This window comes from Phycodurus eques, chromosome 10, assembly GCF_024500275.1.
Source record: "Phycodurus eques isolate BA_2022a chromosome 10, UOR_Pequ_1.1, whole genome shotgun sequence".
NCBI lineage: Eukaryota > Metazoa > Chordata > Actinopteri > Syngnathiformes > Syngnathidae > Phycodurus > Phycodurus eques.
In genome coordinates, this window is record NC_084534.1 from 4,411,787 (window position 1) to 4,434,523 (window position 22,737).

The 22,737-nt window shown below is 40.7% G+C and overlaps 1 protein-coding gene across 3 annotated transcripts in view; it reads right to left on the reverse strand.

The window, feature by feature from the left end:
• LOC133408976 (contactin-4-like) overlaps window positions 1–22,737 on the reverse strand; it is a 227,005-nt gene that overhangs the window by 44,266 nt on the left and 160,002 nt on the right. For all 3 annotated transcript variants that reach the window (XM_061688419.1, XM_061688418.1, XM_061688417.1), the window contains one exon: window positions 22,309–22,459. In XM_061688419.1, coding sequence (XP_061544403.1) covers window positions 22,309–22,459 — 151 coding nt within the window. The remainder of the gene's footprint in view (window positions 1–22,308; window positions 22,460–22,737) is intronic.

Sequence of the window (22,737 nt, forward strand, 5' to 3'; positions counted from 1 at the left end):
CCAATCAGCGAATTAAAAAAAAAACATAACCGATCACCGATCCGATCAAAAGATGGAGCAATGTGTCTATTTAAATGACTTGTTCATTTACTGTATATACTTGTGTACTTAATTTCTCAAAAAATATTTTCACAATACATAATGTATCTTTGTTCATCTATTTATGGCAATGAGGCATAGTGACAGACAGAACAAACGAATGGTCTTCTATTGGATGGCAGGAAGTACATACAGTAATTAATGTATCCACTGTTTGTGACATTATTGTTTGCGGGTGTGCCGTGAAATTTTTCAATTGTAAAATATGTGCCTTGGCTCAATAAAGCTTGGAAGTCACTGCTCTAGTCAGATCATCTATTCTAATCAGTCAGGTCAAACGAACATTACAACATGACAGAAATAATGGATGCTAACTTACTGTAATTAAATTACATTATTGTAATTAAAGATCCATTATTGTTGTCATCGCCATGGTAACGAGTGTACCTGGTCGCGGTTGAGGTGACAAGATGAAGCCCAGTGATCGTAAAAAACGGGATGCGGTGGTATGGGAATACAACATTTTATTGCAGTAGTCTGACATAGTGCAATCGTGAAAGACCAAATTTGACTTGTAGTGGGGGCATTACGTGTTTTATGGTCAACATGTTTTTTTTTAATAACTTTATTGGTGGTCAGATATTTACAGTACCACGTCAAACGACACGCAACAAGGCTAAAAATAAACTAGCTTTTGGATTCGAATATACTGTACACGACGGGGGAGTGGAGTAAATGTCTTTTGTGAATTGTGACATTAAAGCCGATCAGCCGGTCATTATAAAATGCTCATTATCGTCCGAGACCGATCAGAACAGTGTAAAGTCTAATCATTAGCATTACCACAAGGAACTCTGATGGGCATTAGGTCATCATCATCATCATGCTAGACAGGCAAATTTGAAGTAAAAAAAGTCAGTAAAAAAGAGGGAGTCATCTGGTCCACTCTATACAGAGTCAATGACAGAATAGCAACTAGTCCAGACAAAGTTAATTTGTGTTACTATTTATACTAGTTAGAGATATAACCAAAATACAAACCAGAGAGCTGTCTATGGATGAAAAACAACCAATCGTGAGGCTGAGAAAACAAGATGGCAGCAACAAAAGTAAGTAAGTCCACAAAGACGATTTAACAATTTTAAGAAATATATATATATGCAAACTCCAAACAGGTGGGACCTGGGATTGAACCCCGCTCCTCAGAACTGTGAGGCTAACGCTCTAACCACCCGACCCAAAGCTCGTGACCATAGGTGAGGGTAGGAACATAGATCGACCGGTAAATCGAGAGCTTCGCCTTTCGGCTGAGCTCCTTTACCACAACGGATCGATACAAAGTCCGCATCATTGCAGACGCTGCACCGATCTGCCTGTCAATCTCCCGTTCCATTCTTCCCTTACTTGTGAACAAGACCCCATGATTCTTGAACTCCTCCACTTGGGGCAGGATCTCATCCCCGACCTGGAGAGGAACCAAAGAAGAACCACATCATCAGCAAAAAGCAGAGATGCAGGCCACCAAAACGGACCCCCCTCTACGCCTCGGCTGCACCTAGAAATTCTGTCCATAAAAGTTATGAACAGAATCGGTGACAAAAGGCAGCCTTGGCGGAGTCCAACCCTCACCGGAAACGAGTCCGACTTACTGCCAGATATGCGGACCAAACTCTGACTCCGGTCGTACAGGGACCGAAAAGCCCGTATCAGGTGGTTCGGTACCCCATACTCCCGAAGAATCCCCCACAGGACCCCCCGAGGGACACGGTCGAACGCCTTCTCCAAGTCCACAAAACACATGTAGACTGGTTGGGCGAACTCCCATGCACCCTCGAGGACCCTGCCAAGGGTGTAGAGCTGATCCACTGTTCCACGGCCAGGACGAAAACCACAGTGCTCCTCCTGAATCTGAGATTCAACTTCCCGACGGACCCTCCTCTCCAGCACCCCTGAATAGACCTTACCAGGGAGGCTGAGGAGTGTGATCCCCCTGTAGTTGGAACACACCCTTCTTAAAAAGGGGGACCACCACCCCAGTCTGCCAATCCAGAGGCACTGTCCCTGATGTCGCAGAGGCGTGTCAACTAGGACAGCCCTACAACATCCATAGGCTTGAGGAACTCCAGGCGAAAATCATCCACCCCCGGGGCCTTGCCACCGAGGAGCTTTTTAACCACCTCGGTGACCTCGACCCCAGAGATAAGAGAGCCCGCCTCAGAGAACCCAGACTCTGCTCCCTCATGCGAAGGCGTGTCGATGAAATTGAGGAGGTCTTCGAAGTATTCTCCCCACCGGCTCACAACGTCCCGAGTCGAGGTCAGCAGCACCCCATTCCCACTATACACAGTGTTGATGGTGCACTGCTTCCCCCTCCTGAGACGCCAGATGGTGGACCAGAATTTCCTCGAAGCCGTCCGGAAGTCTTTCTCCATGACCTCACCAAACTCCTCCCATGCCTGAGTTTTTGCTTCAGCGACAACCAAAGCTCCATTCCGCTTGGCCAGCCGGTACCCATCAGCTGCCTCAGGAGTCCTACAGGCCAAAAAGGCCCGATAGGACTCCTCAGCTTGACGCATCCCTCACCATTGGTGTCCACCAACGGGTTCGGGGATTTCCGCCACGACAGGCACCAACCACCTTACGGCCGCAGCTCCGATCGGCCGTCTCAGCAATGGAGGCGCGGAATATGGTCCACTCGGACTCAATGTCCCCCGCCTCCCCCGGAACATGAGCAAAGTTCCGTCGGAGGTGGGAGTTGAAACTCCTTCTGACAGGGGATTCCGCCAGACATTCCCAGCAGACCCTCACAATACGTTTGGGCCTGCCATGTCGGGCCGGCATCTTCCCCAACCATCGGAGCCAACTCATCACCAGGTGGTGATCAGTTGACAGCTCTGCCCCTCTCTTTGCCCGAGTGTCCAAGACATGCGGCCGCAAGTCCGATGACACGACCACAAAGTCGATCATCGAACTGCGACCTAGGGTGTCCTGGTGCCAAGTGCACGTGTGGAAACCCTTATGCTTGAACATGGTGTTCGTTATAGACAATCCGTGATGAGCACAGAAGTCCAATAACAAAACACCGCTCGAGTTCTGATCGGGGGGGCCGTTCCTCCCAATTACGCCCTTCCAGGTCTCACTGTCATTGCCCACGTGAGCATCGAAGTCCCCCAGCAGAACGATGGAGTCCCCAGCGGGAGCGCTCTCCAGCACCCCTTCCAAGGACTCCAAAAAGGGTGGGTACTCTGAAATGCTGTTTGGTGCATAGGCACAATCAACAGTAAGGACCCGTCCCCCCACCCGAAGGCGGAGGAAGGCTACCCTCTCGTTCGCCGGGGTGAACCCCAACGTACAGGCGCCGAGCCAGGGAGCAATAAGTATACCCACACCTGCTCGGCGCCTCTAACCGTGGGCAACTCCAGAGTGGAAGAAAGTCCAACCCCTCTCGAGAGGACTAGTACCAGAGCCCAAGCTGTGTGTGGAGGCGAGTCCGACTATATCTAGTCGGAACTTCTCGACCTCACACACCAGCTCAGGCTTCTTCCCTGCCAGATACTTGACATTCCACGTCCCTAGAGCCAGCTTCTGTAGCCGGGGATCGGATTGCCAAGGTCCCCGGCTTCGGCTCACACTGCACCCGACCCCAATGGCCCCTCCCACAGGTGGTGAGCCCATGGGAAGGGGGACCCACGTTACTCTTTCGGGCCCCAAGGGTGCAGGCCCGGCCACCAGGTGCTCGCCTTCGAGCCCCACCTCCAGGCCTGGCTCCAGATGGGGGCCCCGGTGACCCGCGTCCGGGGAAGGGAAACCTGAATCCATTTATTATGCTCGACATAGGGTTTTTTGGAGCCGTGCTTTGTCTGGTTCCTCACCTAGGACCTGTTTGCCATGGGTGACCCTGCCAGGGGCATAAAGCCCCAGACAATTTAGCTCCTAGGATCATTGGGACACACAAACCAATCCACCACGATGAGGTGACGGCTATATATATATATATATATATATATATATATATATATATATATATATATATATATATATATATATATATATATATATATATTTATTTATTTATCAGGACCCGGGTTCAATCCCCGCCCCCGTGCCTGCGTGGGTTTTCTCCGGGCACTCCGGTTTCCTCCCACATCCCAAAAACATGCATTAATTGGAGACTCTAAATTGCCATTAGGCAAGACTGTGAGTGCGAATGGTTGTTTGTTTCTATGTGCCCTGCGATTGGCTGGCAACCAGTTCAGGGTGTACCCCGCCTCCTGCCCGATGACAGCTGGGATAGGCTCCAGCACGCCCGCGACCCTAGTGAGGAGAAGGGGCTCAGAAAATGGATGGATGGATGGATATATATATATATATATATATATATATATATATATATATATATATATATATATATTTTTTTTTTTTTTTTATATAAATATTTTATTTCTCAGTAACTTTTTTTTTTCTATAACGGATTTCAACTGTGAACACTTCCATTATCCATAACGTTTGGTGACATTATGCAGCTGCAGTAAAGAACTACAGTAAAGAACTTGAAGTAAAAGTTAAGCAAAGAGCACAAATCACATATTTTATAGCAGCTCAATTACAGTTTTATAAGAATATAATATGACCATTTGACCATTTATGAAAGCATCACTTGACTGACATCAAAGGTGGAGATATTTCCCGCCCTATTAGCCACATTAGCAGTGGCTGAAGTGCAACCAACAATTGCATTTGTTACCTATTCAAAAACAGTCCTTTTCGAAACCAACACCACAGTCAGTCCAATAGGTTGCAATATCTTAATTAATGGATGGTTCTCTGATATATTAAACAATATCTACTGTATCACATTTGTCTGTTTTATCCATGTCTTTGTCATTGGTGTAACATAGTCTCTTAAACCCTGCCTAGTCCTTCAGTTTCAGCCAATCATTTATTTTTAACTCAGTCTCATCACATCGTTCATCCTCTTGTGTGAACTGCTTCTTTTGTTTTTGCTTGTCTCAGTACGTTGGATATAAATGTGACAGATTCTGCCTCGAGCTGTGTTTTGGACCACTTCACACCACAGTTGTGACAGCATGGCAGCATTTGAGACAATACTAATGCTTTATTAGAACAATCACAAGTGAGAGTAATGTTGGACTGAAAGCTTGAATCCCTCACTTTATGAAATGCTGACGTTTAAGCATTTTACAACACAGGTCCAAAACATCCTAAAAATAATTAATTAGACCTTAACTAATAGCTTCATTCTGGAAAATGGTTACTATGGCTCAAAAGATTTTAAGACGCAATATTCATCATGTTAATCTATAGCTGAAAATCTAAGTGTAAACAAGCCATCGAGGACAAACTGTTTTATAAATCTGCATTTCATAGCAAGGTATCTTAATGACATGGGCTCACTGAGAATGACTTAATTCCCTTCAGTGGTAAATTATGAGACTCTACTGGTAATTGCCTTGCAAGGACGGAGTTTATCGTACCGTGCCACAAAGGGTTTGTGGATGTTCTTCCAGAGGAATCTTTTAATCACAAATTGCTCTCCTGCTTCACAGATATTCATCTCTTATGTGCTGAGGTATTCCTTGAGGAATAAAGAGCATGCACGTGTTCCACAGGAAATTGTCAGCAGTACCAAGATGGATTACACTTGCTGTGCTGGTGGATTCTCACTTTGAAGAATGATATCGGCCAAAGTCTCTCAGATAAAAACAATCCTTGTGAGCGGCACGAGGGTCACAGACTGATCTAATATCAGCAAAGATCTTACAACTCATTTTATCTCGTGTACGAGATTAGAGTTTAGTCAGTTAGCACAAGACTCCCAAAATGTTTTTAGAACGCCCCAAAATGCAAATGACACAATATTCAACTAAAATGCCACTTAATAATGTACATACGTTTCACAAGGCTGAATAATCCTGAACATGTCCATCTGACTCATTTGTAAAATAAAGACATGTCAAACCTCCACTCCAGACCTGTAGGTGTGAGTTGTGGTCATTACAACCGGGTGCCAACACAGCACGTTTTTCTTCGAACCACACTATCAGCTGCATGGTTCACTGTCAACTTGTCCCCAAGTGGATTGTACTGGCGAAAAGTACAAATGAATTTCCTGATCTAAACCTTTATCTTGATCTGGATAAACAGGTTATTTCTTGACCCATGTACCAGTCTAAAAGACTTGTGAAAATCGGTATGTAGCAATCCTGCGAAATAACTCCAACCAACGAACCAACCAGCCACACTCAAAACAACCTCTTGCCTTGATGGAAGTAATGAATGTTCCAGAGCATTATTTTTTTCCCTTTTTCATACGATCATTCTCTCTCCTCAGATTGCCCGAATAATGTGTCAAAATCTACATTAAAATGCACTGTATATGCAACTCACAGTTACTGCATATTAATCATATCTATGTACTGTAGGACTGTGGCCAACTGACATAACATTTTTTTCAGCCAAAGGTGTCATGGAGGCACAGGTAATCTTACTTTTTGCAGCTATTCTTTCAAATGAAATTAATTGACCACAACAATACTGTATACCAAAAAAGTGTTTAAAGCCAAACCTGATGCTTGGATTGGATAATCTTAATATTCAGTGTTCTTCATTTTGGACTGTACAATTCAGTCCCACCTCTGAATTTGAATGCCATAAAGGTCATGACTGAGAATTCGACCAAAATGTTCAGGAGTAATATGCCTTAAAAATCATGCATGACCTCAGAAAATCCTGTGAGAACTAATTTCCATAGATTGTTTAGCTTTTTCTTTGGCTTTTTGTATAATTGTTTTTGCAACACTTATTCCAAAAGATGTAAAAGCTGTCATGAAATATTAACATGTCAAAAGAGGCCTTCTCGTGATAGGTCAATTTAACAAGCATCAAAGGATTATAAGTTTGTGCAGGTGTGTTTTGTTTTTTCTTTGACTATTTTGCTGCATTATTTTTATTTATTTATTTTTTTCTCTGTAGAGTACATCCAGCCATCCATTTTCTATAAAGCTTGTCCTCGTTAGATGCGTGGGTCAGCTGGAGCTTATCCCAGCAAATTCTTCGTGAGAGGCAGGGTACAACCTTGACTGGTTGCCAGGTTGACTGGACACATGCTGTGTTGACAGACAACCATTGACTCAGATTCACACTTACAGTCAACTCATATACTTCAACCTAACATGCATGTTTTTGGAATGTGTGTAGAAACTGAAGTACCTGGGAAAAAAGCCCCTTAAGCACAAGGAGAACACCCTGAAAATCCACCATAAGAGTTACGAGCTAAAATTTCGAAAGTAGAACCTATTGAGGCAGATGTGCTAACCGCATGCTTCACATCGTGGTAACCATAAACAATGTGCTGTTATCTGGGAAAATGCTTCATGAAACTTTGAAAGAGCTTGCTGGAAGATTCCAGAAGTGGTGCCCATACAGTTAGGAGCGACAGATCGTCCAACATTTCTTGGGAGATAAATCATTAAAATGGGTCTAGTCCATCACAAGAGTTAATTAGACAATACAGTGTACGTGGGTCCCATCGTCAACAAACTCCTGCCTTTTCTTTTCTTGTGGGTCTCTGCTTGTTAATAGATTCCTAAATCTGCATATTTACCCGGTTCTGCGACCAAATGGGTTCTTCCCTGGTCCATGTGCCAACCCTCTCCAAGGTTCAGCTGGAATCAGATATGTAGCTCTATTGTAATCTTATTTTTGTGATTATTATTTTATTATGCTGATTTTATTTTTGCTCCTCATGCACTCACTAATGATTACTGGAGCTGAAAGTAATGATCAGCTACAGAATGCGCACCAATTAAGCAAAATGAGAGAGGAAGAGCTAACAGTGATCACACATTATTTACACTATGATGAATGTTGCATCTTTTAAAGGGCATTTTGGAAACTATGCAAGTTGGGCTAACCAGGTTGTTCGTAAAATGACAAATGCGCTTTGGATGTTAGACATTATAATTACTGTGAAAAACATTATCATTCAAACTCTGCCATGATGTTCATGCTTTGGTGTTAGCATTGTCTTTCCATGACAAAATGGGTTAAAATGAAGGGTGGATGCTAGTCCCGGTAGTGTGTTTATGTTCTTAGCTCTCTGTTCTTTGCATTGCATTGACAGATTTTCCAGTCAAAAATGTAAAACTCAGAAGCTCACATGACACTTTGGTTGGTCATTGTAGATGCTCATTAAAAATTATTGGTGGGAATTGCAGAGAAACCATCAAATTTAACATCAGAATATTTCTTACTGAAGAAGTGAACACTTTAACATACACATCATTCAAAATAACCTTGAATTTTTCATGAGGAAGGCTCTATGTACATGGAGAGTAACAATTGATAGTATTTTTAAGTTACACGACACAAAAAGAGTATTATAGCTTTAGTATAGTCAGCTAATTTGAAGACATAATTTATAGTTAATTGGCAAATGTACCCCACCAAATCCGACCTATTTGTACCAATCAGAAATGTTTATTTAATTTAATTTTTTTAATTTAGTCCATCCGTCGATCCATTTTCTTTCCCGCTTATCCTCACTAGGGTCGCGGGCTGCTGGAGTCTATCCCAGCTATCTTTGGGCGGGGTACACCCTGAACCGGTCGCCAGTCATGGCAGTAAATGCCATGAGAATGCTGGACTCCCATAATATTTAAAAGTAAGAGCTTGTGCACTGCACTACGCATCCTCGTGTGTAAATGTCGATGTAAATATTTGATGCTTGTGTAGTGATATGGTCTTGAAAGAGATAGTAATACAATACATAGCAATACCGATATTTGGATGAAAGTAGAATATGGAAAATTGCATCATAATATAAATCCAATTCATTAAGTGGACTTACAGTGGATATAATGGGACAAATTGTTCTTTTTTTGGGGGGGGGGGCCCTACTGAGCCACTCTCTTTAAGAAATAAAACATTTAATCTGCTGCATGGACGTGTATGCTGGTGGGTACCCATGAATTTTGGTGTCTGCAGCTGCCAGCATCTCTAATCCTCAGTTTGCTCCAATTTTCACTCAGGGGGCCTCCTAACCCATATAGCTACAGCCAAGATGGAGAATTGTTGGCAAAGGTAATATAAAAAGCAACAGTCAGCGGTCCATAACAGACGTTGGCGGTTGTAAAGCTCTTCTCCTAGCAAAGTAATGAATAAGTCCTTCTGGACACATATGCTTTCAGTGTTTAGGCCTAACATTGCTCTCCCTCACTGCAAACCTCCACTGAGAGACAGAATTCCACTTCACCACCAGATGTTCTATTCAACTCCAGATGATGTAATTAGAGATTTGATGAGAAGAAAAAAGTGGTTAGCACGACTTAAGCATAATAAACAATTTTGATAGCATGGAGGCTAAGAGTGATGGAACAGTTTCTACTGCTTCAGAGTTACACAGTAGTAAGGATTTCCATTATAATCCTGCATTTACATCATCACCTATTAATACATTTGTTTCAGTGTCGATCAATTCCATTTCTGCCAATCTAAAATTTGCATGTCTGATATTCAAGGACACACACTATCGCAAATTTACTTTTCATTGCTTGTATACAAATATTTAGTTCTCAAGAGTGCCTGTCCACTTATGAAATGTGGAATTACAGAACTAAACAATCTATTTCAGAAAATCTGTACCATTCTGAATTTTATTGGATTGTGGCGTAAGAGTGTGGCCAATTTAGAAAAGAAATCACCCCACAATAGATTTCTCCACCCATGACTTGACAGCTGGGTGAAGGTCTGCCATTTTCAAGTGAGGACGACATGGAAGCACTATCCTGACAAAGTCAAAAGGTAAACACAACACAAGCTACACGTGTTTGACAATATACTTATATACGCAAAAACGTAGCTACCCTTGGTTGTCATGATAACAAAAAAACCCAGTTGGCTTTGGTCGTGTAGTACAGGGTTTGGGGTGAGCAGTGGGTCATTTGCATGGAACAGAACCGCCCATCCCCCCAAAAATGAGTGATTTCAACCTGTGTTATAAGTTGATGTTCGGTATTCTCTATTTCATTACCGTTTGTGTATTTGACCAAATAATGTTTAACTTGTGAAAAAAATGCATTTATTCCTTTAAAGCTCCTGTATTTTGGCTATCTAGACCTCCATATAGTGACTCTCTAACATGGACTTAGTATAAAAGTGTCAATTTCATTTAAAAAATCGAGTGTCCAGAAACGGCCCCTCAGCCAGCTACTTCTGTTTGACCCTGTTTTGTATCCGCTTTGTCCATATTTGGCTAAGACCGCCCCCTTTCGTCTGATTGGTTTCTTCCATGTAGAAGAGCACACATATTTGTAATGGTGACAGCACTGGCTCGGGATTGGAATGAGAACGCGGAGATCTTTGCTTGTGACGTAGATACGATCGAGAAATTTCAATGACCTGATTTCAGGCTTCTTGGCAAAAAAAAATGTCTGGAGCTCAGGAATGAGTGGACAGTTTTAGTTCATATTTCACGTGTTTAATGAGGCTCCATAGAGACAATATTACATGCCAAATACTAGAAAAAAGTTAGTTTGGTAAAATATGTCCCCTTTAAATATTTCTCAATTCAAGACAAATCTAACAAGGAAAAAGGGCACAAGATGGCGTAAGTAAATCAATGCAAAGTTTGCTGCTTTCCTGGCACTGATTCTTTCTGAAGACCGCCTAGTAGAACAGATGGACTCATAAATGCTGATCACTCTCCAAGACATTTTGTCTTTTACGTGACCATCATGACTATTTGCACTGCCAGAGTAGGGGGATATATAATGTGCAAGAGGGATAGCAAACCTCTGGGTCACGACTACGGATGAAATCTGGCCAATCCAGCAATAGAAAACATTTGCCTCTCTATAGACTATGCAACTCATAGACACCCTGGTCACATATAGTGTTGGTATGCTCCTGTATCTTCTCACCTTAGTGAGCCACTTAAAACGTACATTTTCAGTTATTAATTGAAGGAAATTAAACACAAAATATTATTTGAACACAGTGGCATGAACTGACTGAGGGAACATCCTGACAGTGACAATGGGCACATTTTCGTTCGTTCCATGACATGCATAAACACCCCTGCCCAGCCAACCAAAATTATCCGAAACCAATTGTCATTAAAGCAGCAAAGCAAAAAATATTACATTACAGTTTAAAATGAATAACGTGTAAGAGAACAATTATCCAGTAAAGAAGCATAAAGGAGGTAGAATTCTTGCTTAAGCTTAGCTAAACACACCACCTGTTATTTATCTGTGCTCACAGAGCTTGACACTGCGACCAAATTGGTCCTTTTTTTCAACTTGTGCAATGAAAAATATTATCTAGTTGCACTTGCGTGAGTGCTCTCCGTCTCGATCATTATTATGAAATCTATTAGAGTTGTCTCTGCAGTTACGTTTTGAGAAGATTATTTATACTTTAAGAGGTAAACAGGACATCTTTCAAGAAGTTTGGGGACGATTTCTGGACTATGTTAAACACAAGGACACCTATTAGGATTATTAGAATTTCACACCTATTAGGTGAACCTGGGACAGAATGAGACCCTTATGATGACATTTTGGACAATATTGCAAATTTTTAATGACTGTGACTGGGTACCCTTGCGGGATGTTACTTAAAGTTAACCAGATTTATTAGATTTTTGTATATAGTGAATATATATATATATCCATCCATTTTCCGTACCGCTGGAGCCTATATCAGCAATCTTCGCGTGAGAGGCGGGGTACACCCTGAACTGGTCGCCAGCCAATCGCAGGGCACATAAAAACAAACAACCATTCGCAGTCACATTCACACCTACGGGCAATTTAGAGTCTTCAATCAACCTACCACGCATGTTTTTGGGATGTGGGAGGAAACCGGAGTGCCCGGAGACAACCCACGCAGGCACGGGGAAACAGTCGGCCACCATGCCGCCCATAAAAAAAATATATATATATATATATATATATATATATATATATATATATATATACATAAGGTAAAACTGTCACGTTTGACAGCTACTATCTTACTTCATAAGTACTTGTTCTTGCATAAGAAATTATATGAAACTAAAGCTGACATTGTCATCATCATTTAATCTTCTAGGCATGAAAAGACACACTTTTTCACTTTTTTGGCACTTTTTCCCCATTTTATTAAATGCGAGTGCTTCCAATTACCAGTATCTAGTAGGGTTACATAACGTAAATGTGTCGACTGTTACGACGTGTACAGCACCTTCACTGTCGGCAAACACTCTTTGCACTGCACTAATATGTTCAGGCCCTTATCTTTTGTCTGTATGAAGTATTTACTCTATTTCCCACCCACGAACATCTTGTGCACCAGCGACACTGTTGCAAACTTGCAGCTGACTGCCAAAACACCGTATCATTAAGAAGCCGATTGAGTAGCGTGGCAGAATCGCCCGTGATGATAGAGCCAATCACAAAGTGGCAGAATGGCACATGACCAGAGAGAGCCAATCATAGGGGAAAAATTTAGAAGGCGGAAGAAAACAACTATTTGACCAATCCGAGCTTTTGTGGTGATTATGAAAATTATACTCTTCGACGTTTGCAAAAAGCAACTGCAATGTAATTACATACTTACTACCAGTAATATACAGCTTAATATCATTGTGTTTTTTCATTTGCTGTTGTGATTTTTCATTTGCTGTTGTGTTTAGTTATTTGTTGTTGTGTTTATTTAACCGTTGTTGTGTTTTTCGATTTGCTGTAGTTTTTACTTATTTGTCATTGTGATTAGTTATTTGCTGTCGTGTTTTTCTAACTTGTCATTGTGTTTAGTTATTTGCTGTTGTGTTTTGTACTTCAGGGCCACCGTAAAAAATGTATTTACCTTTAGGTGTCCGAAATTAAGTTTCATGATTTGTAACATGTTTTATAAAGACACTAATTACATTTTTTGACATACAGGATTTTTTTCTCTGATTGCTTAATCCATGAAAATTAACACAAATGCATGGGTTCTTTTACAAATGGTCAGTCTTCAATGCCACTGGAGAGACCCTCATTATGTAGTTGCAATACACCGGAGGGATCTGTGAGCTGAAGTGGCAGGATGCGGCAGCCATTTTGCATTCACACAATAACAGGCAGTCTTGTCTGAAAAGAACTGTATCTCAATGGGTCACCACCATTTGCTCTGTTAATAAGGATTGCCTTTACTATGAATGCCTACAATTTAAAATCATCAATAACATCTTGAAAATAGGACTTTAAGCGTGGCTGTTTCAGCATGGGAGACATTTACCCATATACAGTAAAATCACCAGTATAGAATAATTCACAATTTAGAATTATTTTCTATAAGTGTCTTTACCGTTATTGATCAAATTATACGAAAATAACCAAAATTCAGATGACTTTATTTTTGCAATATATTACATGAAGGTACTTTGGCATTGTGCATGCAAGATCTCCGAGATCTTGCATGCACAATCAAGACGACTAAATGGGACTTTGTCTTGGCGTATTATGTTATTGAACTAACTAAGTACTAATCAAGGAGTAATTGGAACCTAATTGTGAAAGTAAATATGCTAAATAAATGAAAAAAAAAACAAGAACCAATACACATTTAAAATTACATCTTTGAACATCCTCTATTTTGACTTGTGCCATTGTAAAAACAAGCGGCATCATAGCCCAGTGAAATATCAAAGGATTTACCCTAGCCACACCCAAGCATTTAAAACCTTTCTTCAGAGAGGCACACATCTTCTCCAAAGGATTGACTGGTCCACTACAAATATTTGCATGACTAGCAATGCTGATAGAGCTAAACACAGGAGGTCTTTACAAGATGGTGTGATTGGGGGGTGGGTCAACATCAGGACGTCAGCATGTCCTGTAGCACCTCATGAGAGGCAGTTGATGGAGTGATTTTGGAATGAGGCGGCTAACCACACAAGCCCTCCTGCTTGTGACACATTGAAATGGTGTGCCGCCTTTAAAAAAAAATTATTAAAAAAAAAAAAAATTTGTAGGCTGCTCTTTGTGGCTGACATAGCCCAATTACAAACCTTACCCCGCATTGCACTCTCAGCTGGTTTATTCCAGCTGATGTCATCTAAACGATGTCCCTGTAGGTTTGTCTGGGGTAGATAAGACATCCCCCTTGCTCCACTGCAGCAAAAAAGGGGAGGCTGCTGCTTGTGAAGATGGATTATCCAACTGGTGACACTGGTTCCCTCTCTGCCAGAGTCACTGTGGAGTGCTAACCCAATTTAGGCAATTAATCTTCAACAAAAGGGGTTCACTGCCACCTCATATTAGTACCTTTTTATGCAGGTGCAAAACCAAAATATCTGCTCAGATACACACACATAGACATCATGTCCATTTGTGCAAATTCAATGGGAATAAACATATATAAAAGGCATACTTAAAATACCGATGTACTTTGCTGTAATTTGTGACAATGATCTGATTTTATTAGGTTTTCCAAGTCTCTAGAACTTGGTTATTGTATGAAGCCATTTCCATAGGAAATGCGAAATATCATAACTGAATAGCTTGCAGTGATAAGTAATATAATTTGCTGGTGTCTTGCAGAATCCTCATATCTCCAGTCATCACTCTTCAGGAAACAAACAATCAAACAAAAAAACGGGATGTTTGTTGAGCCATTAACATTGCATCAACAAAGAGACCAAACCATTTTCAACACTTTATATAGGTTAATAATTAGACTTTACACAATTTGATTGGCATGATCGATATCGGCCGATATTTAGCATTTTATGCTGATCGGCTGATCAGCTTCAATTCGCCGATCCGATCAATGACGCAAAAAACATTTACTCCGCGTCGCCATCGTGCACAGTATATTTGAATCCAAAAACTAGTTTATTTATAACCTTGTCGTATGTCTTTTGACGTAGTACTGTAAATATCTGACCGCCAATAAATTAATTTTTTTTAAAAACATAACGGCGGTGTGGGACAGACAACACGTCTAATGCCAGGATCAGACAACAAGAAAAATTTGCTCTTTCACACGTAATGCCAGGATCAGACTAAAAGACAAAATTGCTCTTTCACAATTGCACTATGTCAGACTACTGCAATAAAATCTTGTATTCCGATACCACCGCATCCCGTTTTTGGGCTCTATCTTGTCAACTCAAATGCGACCGGATACACTCGTTACCATGGCGAAGACAACAAGAGTGGATCGCGCCGACTGTATTATAAGAACAAAATGGGGAAAAACGTGTGTTGGTGGTCACCAGTGCTCAGGAGTGGACGTTCGTTTAAGGCTTGCTTCAGGTATGTTCACGTACTTTTAATATGGTACAGCTCGCAAGCAGGCAACAAAACGTTATGTACCCTTGTAAGCTAGTGCTAGCACTAACGGTTGTGCGTAAACATGCTGCCATTCTGTCGAAACATGCTCTAAGGATTCGGTGTAGGTGAAGTAATTTAATTACAGTAAGTTAGCACCCATTATTTCTGTCATGTTGTAATGTTGGTTTGACCTGACTGATTAGAATACATTACCTGACTAGAGCAGTTATTTCCAACCTTTATGGCGCTAAGGAACATATTTTACAATTGAAAAATCTCACAGAACACCAACAAACAAAAATGTCACAAAAAGTGGATACATTAATTACTGTATGTACTTCCTGCCCTCTAATAGAAGACCATTCGTTTGTTCTGTCTGTCACTATGCTTCACTGGCATAAATAGATGAACAGAGACACATTATTTATTGTAAATATATTTTTTGAGCAATTAAGTACACAAGTATATCCAGTAAATGAACAGGTCATTTAAGTAGACACATTGTTCCATCTTGTGATCGGATCGGTGATCGGTTATCGTTTTTTAAACTCGCTGATCAGTGATCGGCCCCAAAAATCCTGATCGTGTAAAGCCTATTAATCATTTGAATAACATTCCCAATTGGGGACTGATTAATAGTATCGATTTTTAAAATGGGAAATTGACCAAATTTGGATATACTTTAGGAGGTTTCGGCCTAATGCTAGCAAATTATGAACTTTAGAGGAGTGATTCCGTCGCACATTAGTGTGCTATGAGAGCTCATCAGGTGTGGTGTGGGAAACTATACAATTTCACTTAATTGGTCTGAAAAGGATTATTTATTTACAACATCCATCCATCCATTTTCTGAGCCGCTTCTCCTCACTAGGGTCACGGGGGTGCTGGAGCCTATCCCAGCTGTCATCGGGCAGGAGGCGGGATACACCCTGAACTGGTTGCCAGCCAATCGCAGGGCACATAGGAATAAACAACCATTCGCACACACAGTCATGCCTACGGGCAATTTAGAGTCTCCAATTCATGCATGTTTTTGGGATGTGGGAGCAAACCGGAGTGCCCGGAGAAAACCCACGCAGGCACGGGGAGAACATGCAAACTCCACACAGGCGGGGCCGGGGATTGAACCCGGGTCCTCAGAACTGTGAGGCTGACGCTTTAACCAGTCGACCACTGTGCCGCCTTATTTACAACAATTAATGTATATTTGTTCATCTATCTATGCAATCAGCCTTGGCTCAATAAAGACTGGGAAACACTGTAAGAAGAGAGAAACAGTTGTGGTTGAAGACTGGTTTGGCTTCCGCGGAATGAGGCATTGTCTAGTAAAATACATTTGTCATTTTGTATTTAAACATTTTTTTTTTCCAAGAGATGGACATCATTTCATTTCTTGGGGGAAAAAAAAAAGAGTACTGTATATTTCTCAACATCGAAAGCAACAGGGAACGCATAAAATAAATCCATCTAAAAGCCTCTGCAGAGTATCAGTGTTTATTTATAACCTTTTTAACTTTGAGAAGAACTCCACTGTTGTTGCCATGGATACACCAAACCATCCAAAGTAGTGGTGAAAAATAAACCCTTAATCCATCTATTTTCCCTTTAATTTTTTACAGACTAATATGTTATCCCAGTGATTGTAATCGGAAGCAAATTATTTTCATCATAACACAATTATCCCAACACTTGAACTGTGCTTTAAATGTACGGTAAGTAATAATTGACAAGTACACATTTCAAAGAAGTAATGATCGGGGGGGGGGGGGGGGGGGGGCAGCTGAGAAAAGAAAAAGTAAACACACACTCGTGTCACTTTACAGAGAAACGCAGAATATGTTCATCTCTGAGTGGAAATAGTCACGATACGGTGAGGTTGAAACGTGCAATCAAGCTGTCACAGGTGAGTGAAGGGCACCAGAAGCAAAACCACTGTGCAAATTCTCTATCACTTTGTTTGACAAGCAACAACACTGCTTTGTATGTATGCAAAACCTGGCAACACACTGTGCTCACACAGATGTGCTGTCCGAAGGGAGTCATGCTAGAGAGGTGACACCAATTGGGTGACCTGTGTGCAACGAGGCCACCGGGCCAGGGATAAAACAGGAGGGCATCTCAGGAGTTGAACATTAGACAACCTTATGATTTCTGATTGTTATTCACAAAACTTGGATTTGTATCAGAAGTTTGATTAATTTGATCTCACTGGCCGTTTTCATCCCCACTGAGGTGAAAAGTACTTGATTAGCACTTTGAATTTAGACAGCAGATGGCTGCTTTGGCCAGGAAAAGCCCATTAACCACGACTTAGGGCTCATGCTGCTTTTTCATTTAGCTGCTCTGCAAATGTTCTCACACGTGAGGAATACATCACAATCTCCACGGGCTGACTGTATTTTTTTTTTTACATTATTTGAAAGTAGTATTAATGTGTAAATAAATAAATAGCTGTAATTGTTCAAAACTTTACATAAGCTTTACATGAATGTACCCACAATGTATTGTTGCATCATGACCTTTATTTATAATACCGGTACATGTAATTTATATTTGCATTTATTTATGTGGAATTTACATTTTGTTGGTGTGTAACAGACCTGCACAACTGTCTCACTCGGGAAAGACCAGATGATTGAAGTTTGCTATGGGAATTTGGGAGTGGTTGCTGGAGAGGTGTCAGGCCAGTCGCTGTAGCTGCTCTTCTTTTGTGCATGTCCATAAGGATCTTATATGTTGACGCATGTACTTCAGTGTTTACATCATATTCACTATAACAGGGTGTAAAAAATGTATCCCTTTTTATCATACAGTATATACTATCCTCAGTGAAATAGTCTAAAGCACATTCAGCCCCAGTGTCCCTCATTCCTAATTTTCCCATACAAGTTGAACCTCTTTGATTGGAAAACCCCATACACAGTAAATCCAGATAAACGATGTATAAGGCAAAAATAGATTAAAATATTATTAATATAAACTATGTTTTTAATGTTATACAAGTGATACAATATTTTGTCTTATGCGATTGGCTTGCGACCATTTCAGGGTGTACACCACCTCTCACCCAGCTGAGATAGGTTCAGGTACACTCATGACCCTAGTGAGGATAAGCCCTATGGAGAATCGATGGATGGAAAATGAAAATATAGCATGAATCATCATGATTAAAATTTACTATTTTAAATGGTTTTATATACAGATTTTTAATGTTATTTCCCCCACCACCTTTTGATGTTTTAAGGATCAAATGTGGCCCTTAAGCACCTTTTGTCTTCTGTGTTCAGTTGTTTTGCTATTTAACACCTTGTTCAAAAGAATGCCAGTATTATTAATATAATTTAATGTTAGCATTATCAACTGAATGGAGAGCAAAAAGCTGAAAGTCTTTTCATAGACATGTTGAAAGATTCCAAATTATTCCATTGGCGAATTATGGTTCAGGTGGTGGAGTGGTTCGCTTTCTGGATGATATTACTGGTAGTTGCCTCTGAGTCTGCATGATCAGATCATGTCATGATTGTGATCATGACAACTTACCTTCAGTAGAAACATACAGTACAGTATGTATACCATTATCATTGTGTGAATGAGGTACAGGTGAGTGCCTTAAAGGTACAAAAGTGCCACATAAATCCACCCTATTTACCACGTTGCTTTTCAACACTAAAAAAAAATAAAATAATAAGATTGACGGCACCCTCGTGTGTAATTTCAGGCTGCATTTTTGTAACAGGCGTTATGCAAAAACACAGGGAATTGGTATGGAAATGATGCTGTCACACTCTTCAGCTGCCTTTGTTTCTGTGACTGCCACCACTGATAACTGGCATTGTATTATACCCACAATCCATATCTTAGACAGTCTTTAACAAAATTGTGTCAAAGCACACTAATGCATGTATTAACTTTAACATGTTGTTAACTTGACCTGCTTGGGTAGCATAGTGTTCCTGTCAGATAAAAATCTATATCTCTCCTTTAAGGAGAGTGATGAGACAACATCCACTACGCTGAAGAAGAAAGACGGCCGTTGTCACTTTGTTTTAATGAACCAAGTGTGTCGGCATTCTTGAATAATTAATGTAATGTTTTGAGCAGATGGTGGACAATAAAAGGTATATCGTAATTTCTCGTGTATAATGCCCATCCATATGTATTACGCACCCCCAAAGTTGACCTCAAAATACTGGAAAATCCTTCTAAATATGTATAATGCTTTTTTACAATGCACGATTTTGCTTCTACCCATATGATCAAAACATGAAGTATTATCAATATTTTGTTAGTTTTTTTTTCAAATAATTATTCTAAAGTTAAGCACTTTATTTGAACACTTCCAGCTTTAGCAGGGACGCCCAGACTTCCCTCTCCCCAGCCACTTCATCTAGCTCTTCCGGGGGGATCCCAAGGCGTTCCCAGGCCAGCCGAAGGACGTAGTCTCTCCAGCGTGTCCTGGGTCGTGCCCGGGGGGTCTCCTCCCGGTGGGACGTGCCCGGAACACCTCACCAGGGAGGCGTCCGGGAGGCATCCAAACACAAAATACTTTTTTTATTTACTTGCTCTTATTTTGAATTTCACAGCCCTACTTTTATTTTGTAAATTAGAAAACACACAGTTGTGCTCACATGTTTGATTACCCAGGCAGAATTTGTAAGATGGTTACAATTCTTTCAAGAAAACATGAAGGACCAAGAAAAACACATTTAATTTTATTTTAATGGGATTCAAATTAAACGGACAAGCATTTCAGAAAAGCATTATCATTAAACAAACCATAACCATGAATAAATTAATTATGGTAGTTGTTCAGTCATCAGTTATATAAAAAAAAACAACAACAATATTTCAGAAATTCTGCCAGTGTATGTAAATTTATGAGCACAACTGTACATATATGCAGTCTTATGTACCCCTATCACATTGGAATGAAAGTGTACAGCTTTTTCATAACCACTAGATGGCGGCATACATTTAGAAAATGTGGGGGGACATTTTTTATTTGCCCCTAAACCTATGTATACTGCGCACTCTTTTGACAATTTTTTTTTTATTGATGTGAGCAGGTCAAAATCTGGTGGCTAAATAAGCCATTCAACTGCAATTGTGTTGATTTTAATGTAAAAATGTAAATGCACAGTTTTGAGGCACATTGTTAGCTTTAGGGAAGCTTGTCATTGTACCGTACTAGAAAACACTGGTTTGCTTAAAGCAGTGATTCTCAAAGTGTAGTACTAGTACCATTAGTGGTACGTGGGTTCCCTCGAGTGATACGTGACAGAATCGCTGAATCAAATGTTCAAATGTGCAAGTTACAGTGGGCTACAATAATATTACAATATAAGGGGGCAAAATGTTGACAACTGTCAAGGGGCCCTGACCATTTAGGGCCCCCCCCCCCGGATGTCCAACAGGGTGCCCAAACATCCCCCCTTCTACCCCGTCGACAAATAAATTCCAGAAGGAAAGCATTTTCGATTGAATGGGTGGGTTTTCCCCGGGAACTCCGGTTTCCTCCCACATCCCAAAAACATGCGTTGTAGGTTGATTGAAGACTCTAAATTGTCCGTAGGTGTGAATGTGACTGTGAATGGTTGTTTGTTTCTATGTGCCCTGCGATTGGCTGGCGACCAGTTCAGGGTGTACCCCGCCTCCTGCCTGAAGAAAGCTGGGATAGGCTCAAGCAGCCTGCGACCTTAGTGAGGATAAGCGGTAAAGAAGATTGATGGATGGATAGCTGTGCAGATGACACACAGTGTCTCCAGATGACAACAGTTCAATTGAGGTGTTGTGTCACTGTTAAAACAGATAAAATCAATGACTAAAACTGCCTTCTACCATCTGAAGAACATATCCAGAGTGAAGGCTTGCATGTGTCAAGCAGACCAGGAGAAGCTCTTCCACACTTTTATCTCAAGTAGACTTGACTTTTGTAATGGTCTTCTGACTGGACTCCCCAAAAAGAGCATTAACCAGCTGCAGCTCATTCAGAATGCTGCAGCTCGCGTTCTGACCAGAACAAAGAGGTCAGAGCATATTACTCCAATTCTAAAGTCTTTACACTGGCTTCCAGTCCGCTTTAGAATATATTTTAAAGTTCTGCTACTGGTCTATAAATCACTTAACGGTTTAGGTCCTGAATACATGAAATAAATGCTAATGGTATATAAACCCAGTAGGGCTCTGAGATCTACAGACTCAGGTCAAGTAGTGGACCATAGAGTCCAAAGCAAACATAGTGAAGCAGCATTTAGTTATTATCCTGCACACAAATGGAATAAGTTGCCAACAGAAGTGACGCCAGTCCCAAGTGTGAATGTTTTTAAGTCCAGGTTAAAAACTAAACTTTTTTTCTCATGCTTTTTAGAGCATTTCCACTTTTAAATGATATTTTTTGCACTGTACAGTGTTTTAATTATACTTTAATTTTTTCCTCTGTTTTAAATGTTTATCAGCTGTTTTTTTTCTTTATGTTTAAATGCTTTTAATCATGTAAAGCACATTGAGTTACCTTGTGTAAGAAATGCGCTATATCAATAAATTTGCTTTTCTTTGCTTTTTAAAGTTAAAAGGTAAGGTTAATCACTATCAACTTGAAGGCAGCACTGTGTATAACCATGCATTTCTGGCATAATGACATTGTGCGCTTAGCCTCTCTGAGCACCAATTCAACTCCTGCAATGTGCACGTTTGATTTAAAAACATGTAAGATTTATACATCAACATGGTACTCGTGAAAAACCACGCACTTCCTTCAGAAAGAAAATCTGCTAATAAACCACATTGTTTAAACTGCAGGGGTTAAAGATGTTTTATAATCCTAATTTTATGATACAATTAGAATAGATTTCCACATTCTGCTCTGACCAAAAAGTAACGTTACTTGGAGGCAGAAGTCTAGTAATCTTCTCAGGGTATCAAATATAACAATTGTGGCAGTTACCTTTTGCTTTCTTTCAGTGGTTCACTGCCCTTCCTCCAAGAGATCACACCCCACGGAGACATCTTGGGTTTGCACTCAATGAGCATATCTCCTCCAACCTTGACCAACGTCTGGCTCCTCAACTGGTTATGAGAGAAATCTGGAGCAACAGCTGAGAGAGGAAGGGTATATTTGAGTTGTCATACAAAATACAGTATATTAAAGGCTTCTGAAAAAAAATCATCACACAAGCACAAATATTTTTAGCTCAATGGCAATTAGAGCGATTGCATTTTCTTTTGGTGGCATTGTTGTTTTTTTTGTACCATCTTTCTTTTTCGTGGTGACTGAGCTTCAATGTGGTTTGGATTTGTCTCTTCTTTCTACCTGTGACAGATGACAGATGTTCTCCTTTTTCCAAATCTATTTTCAGGCCAGATAACAGTAAAG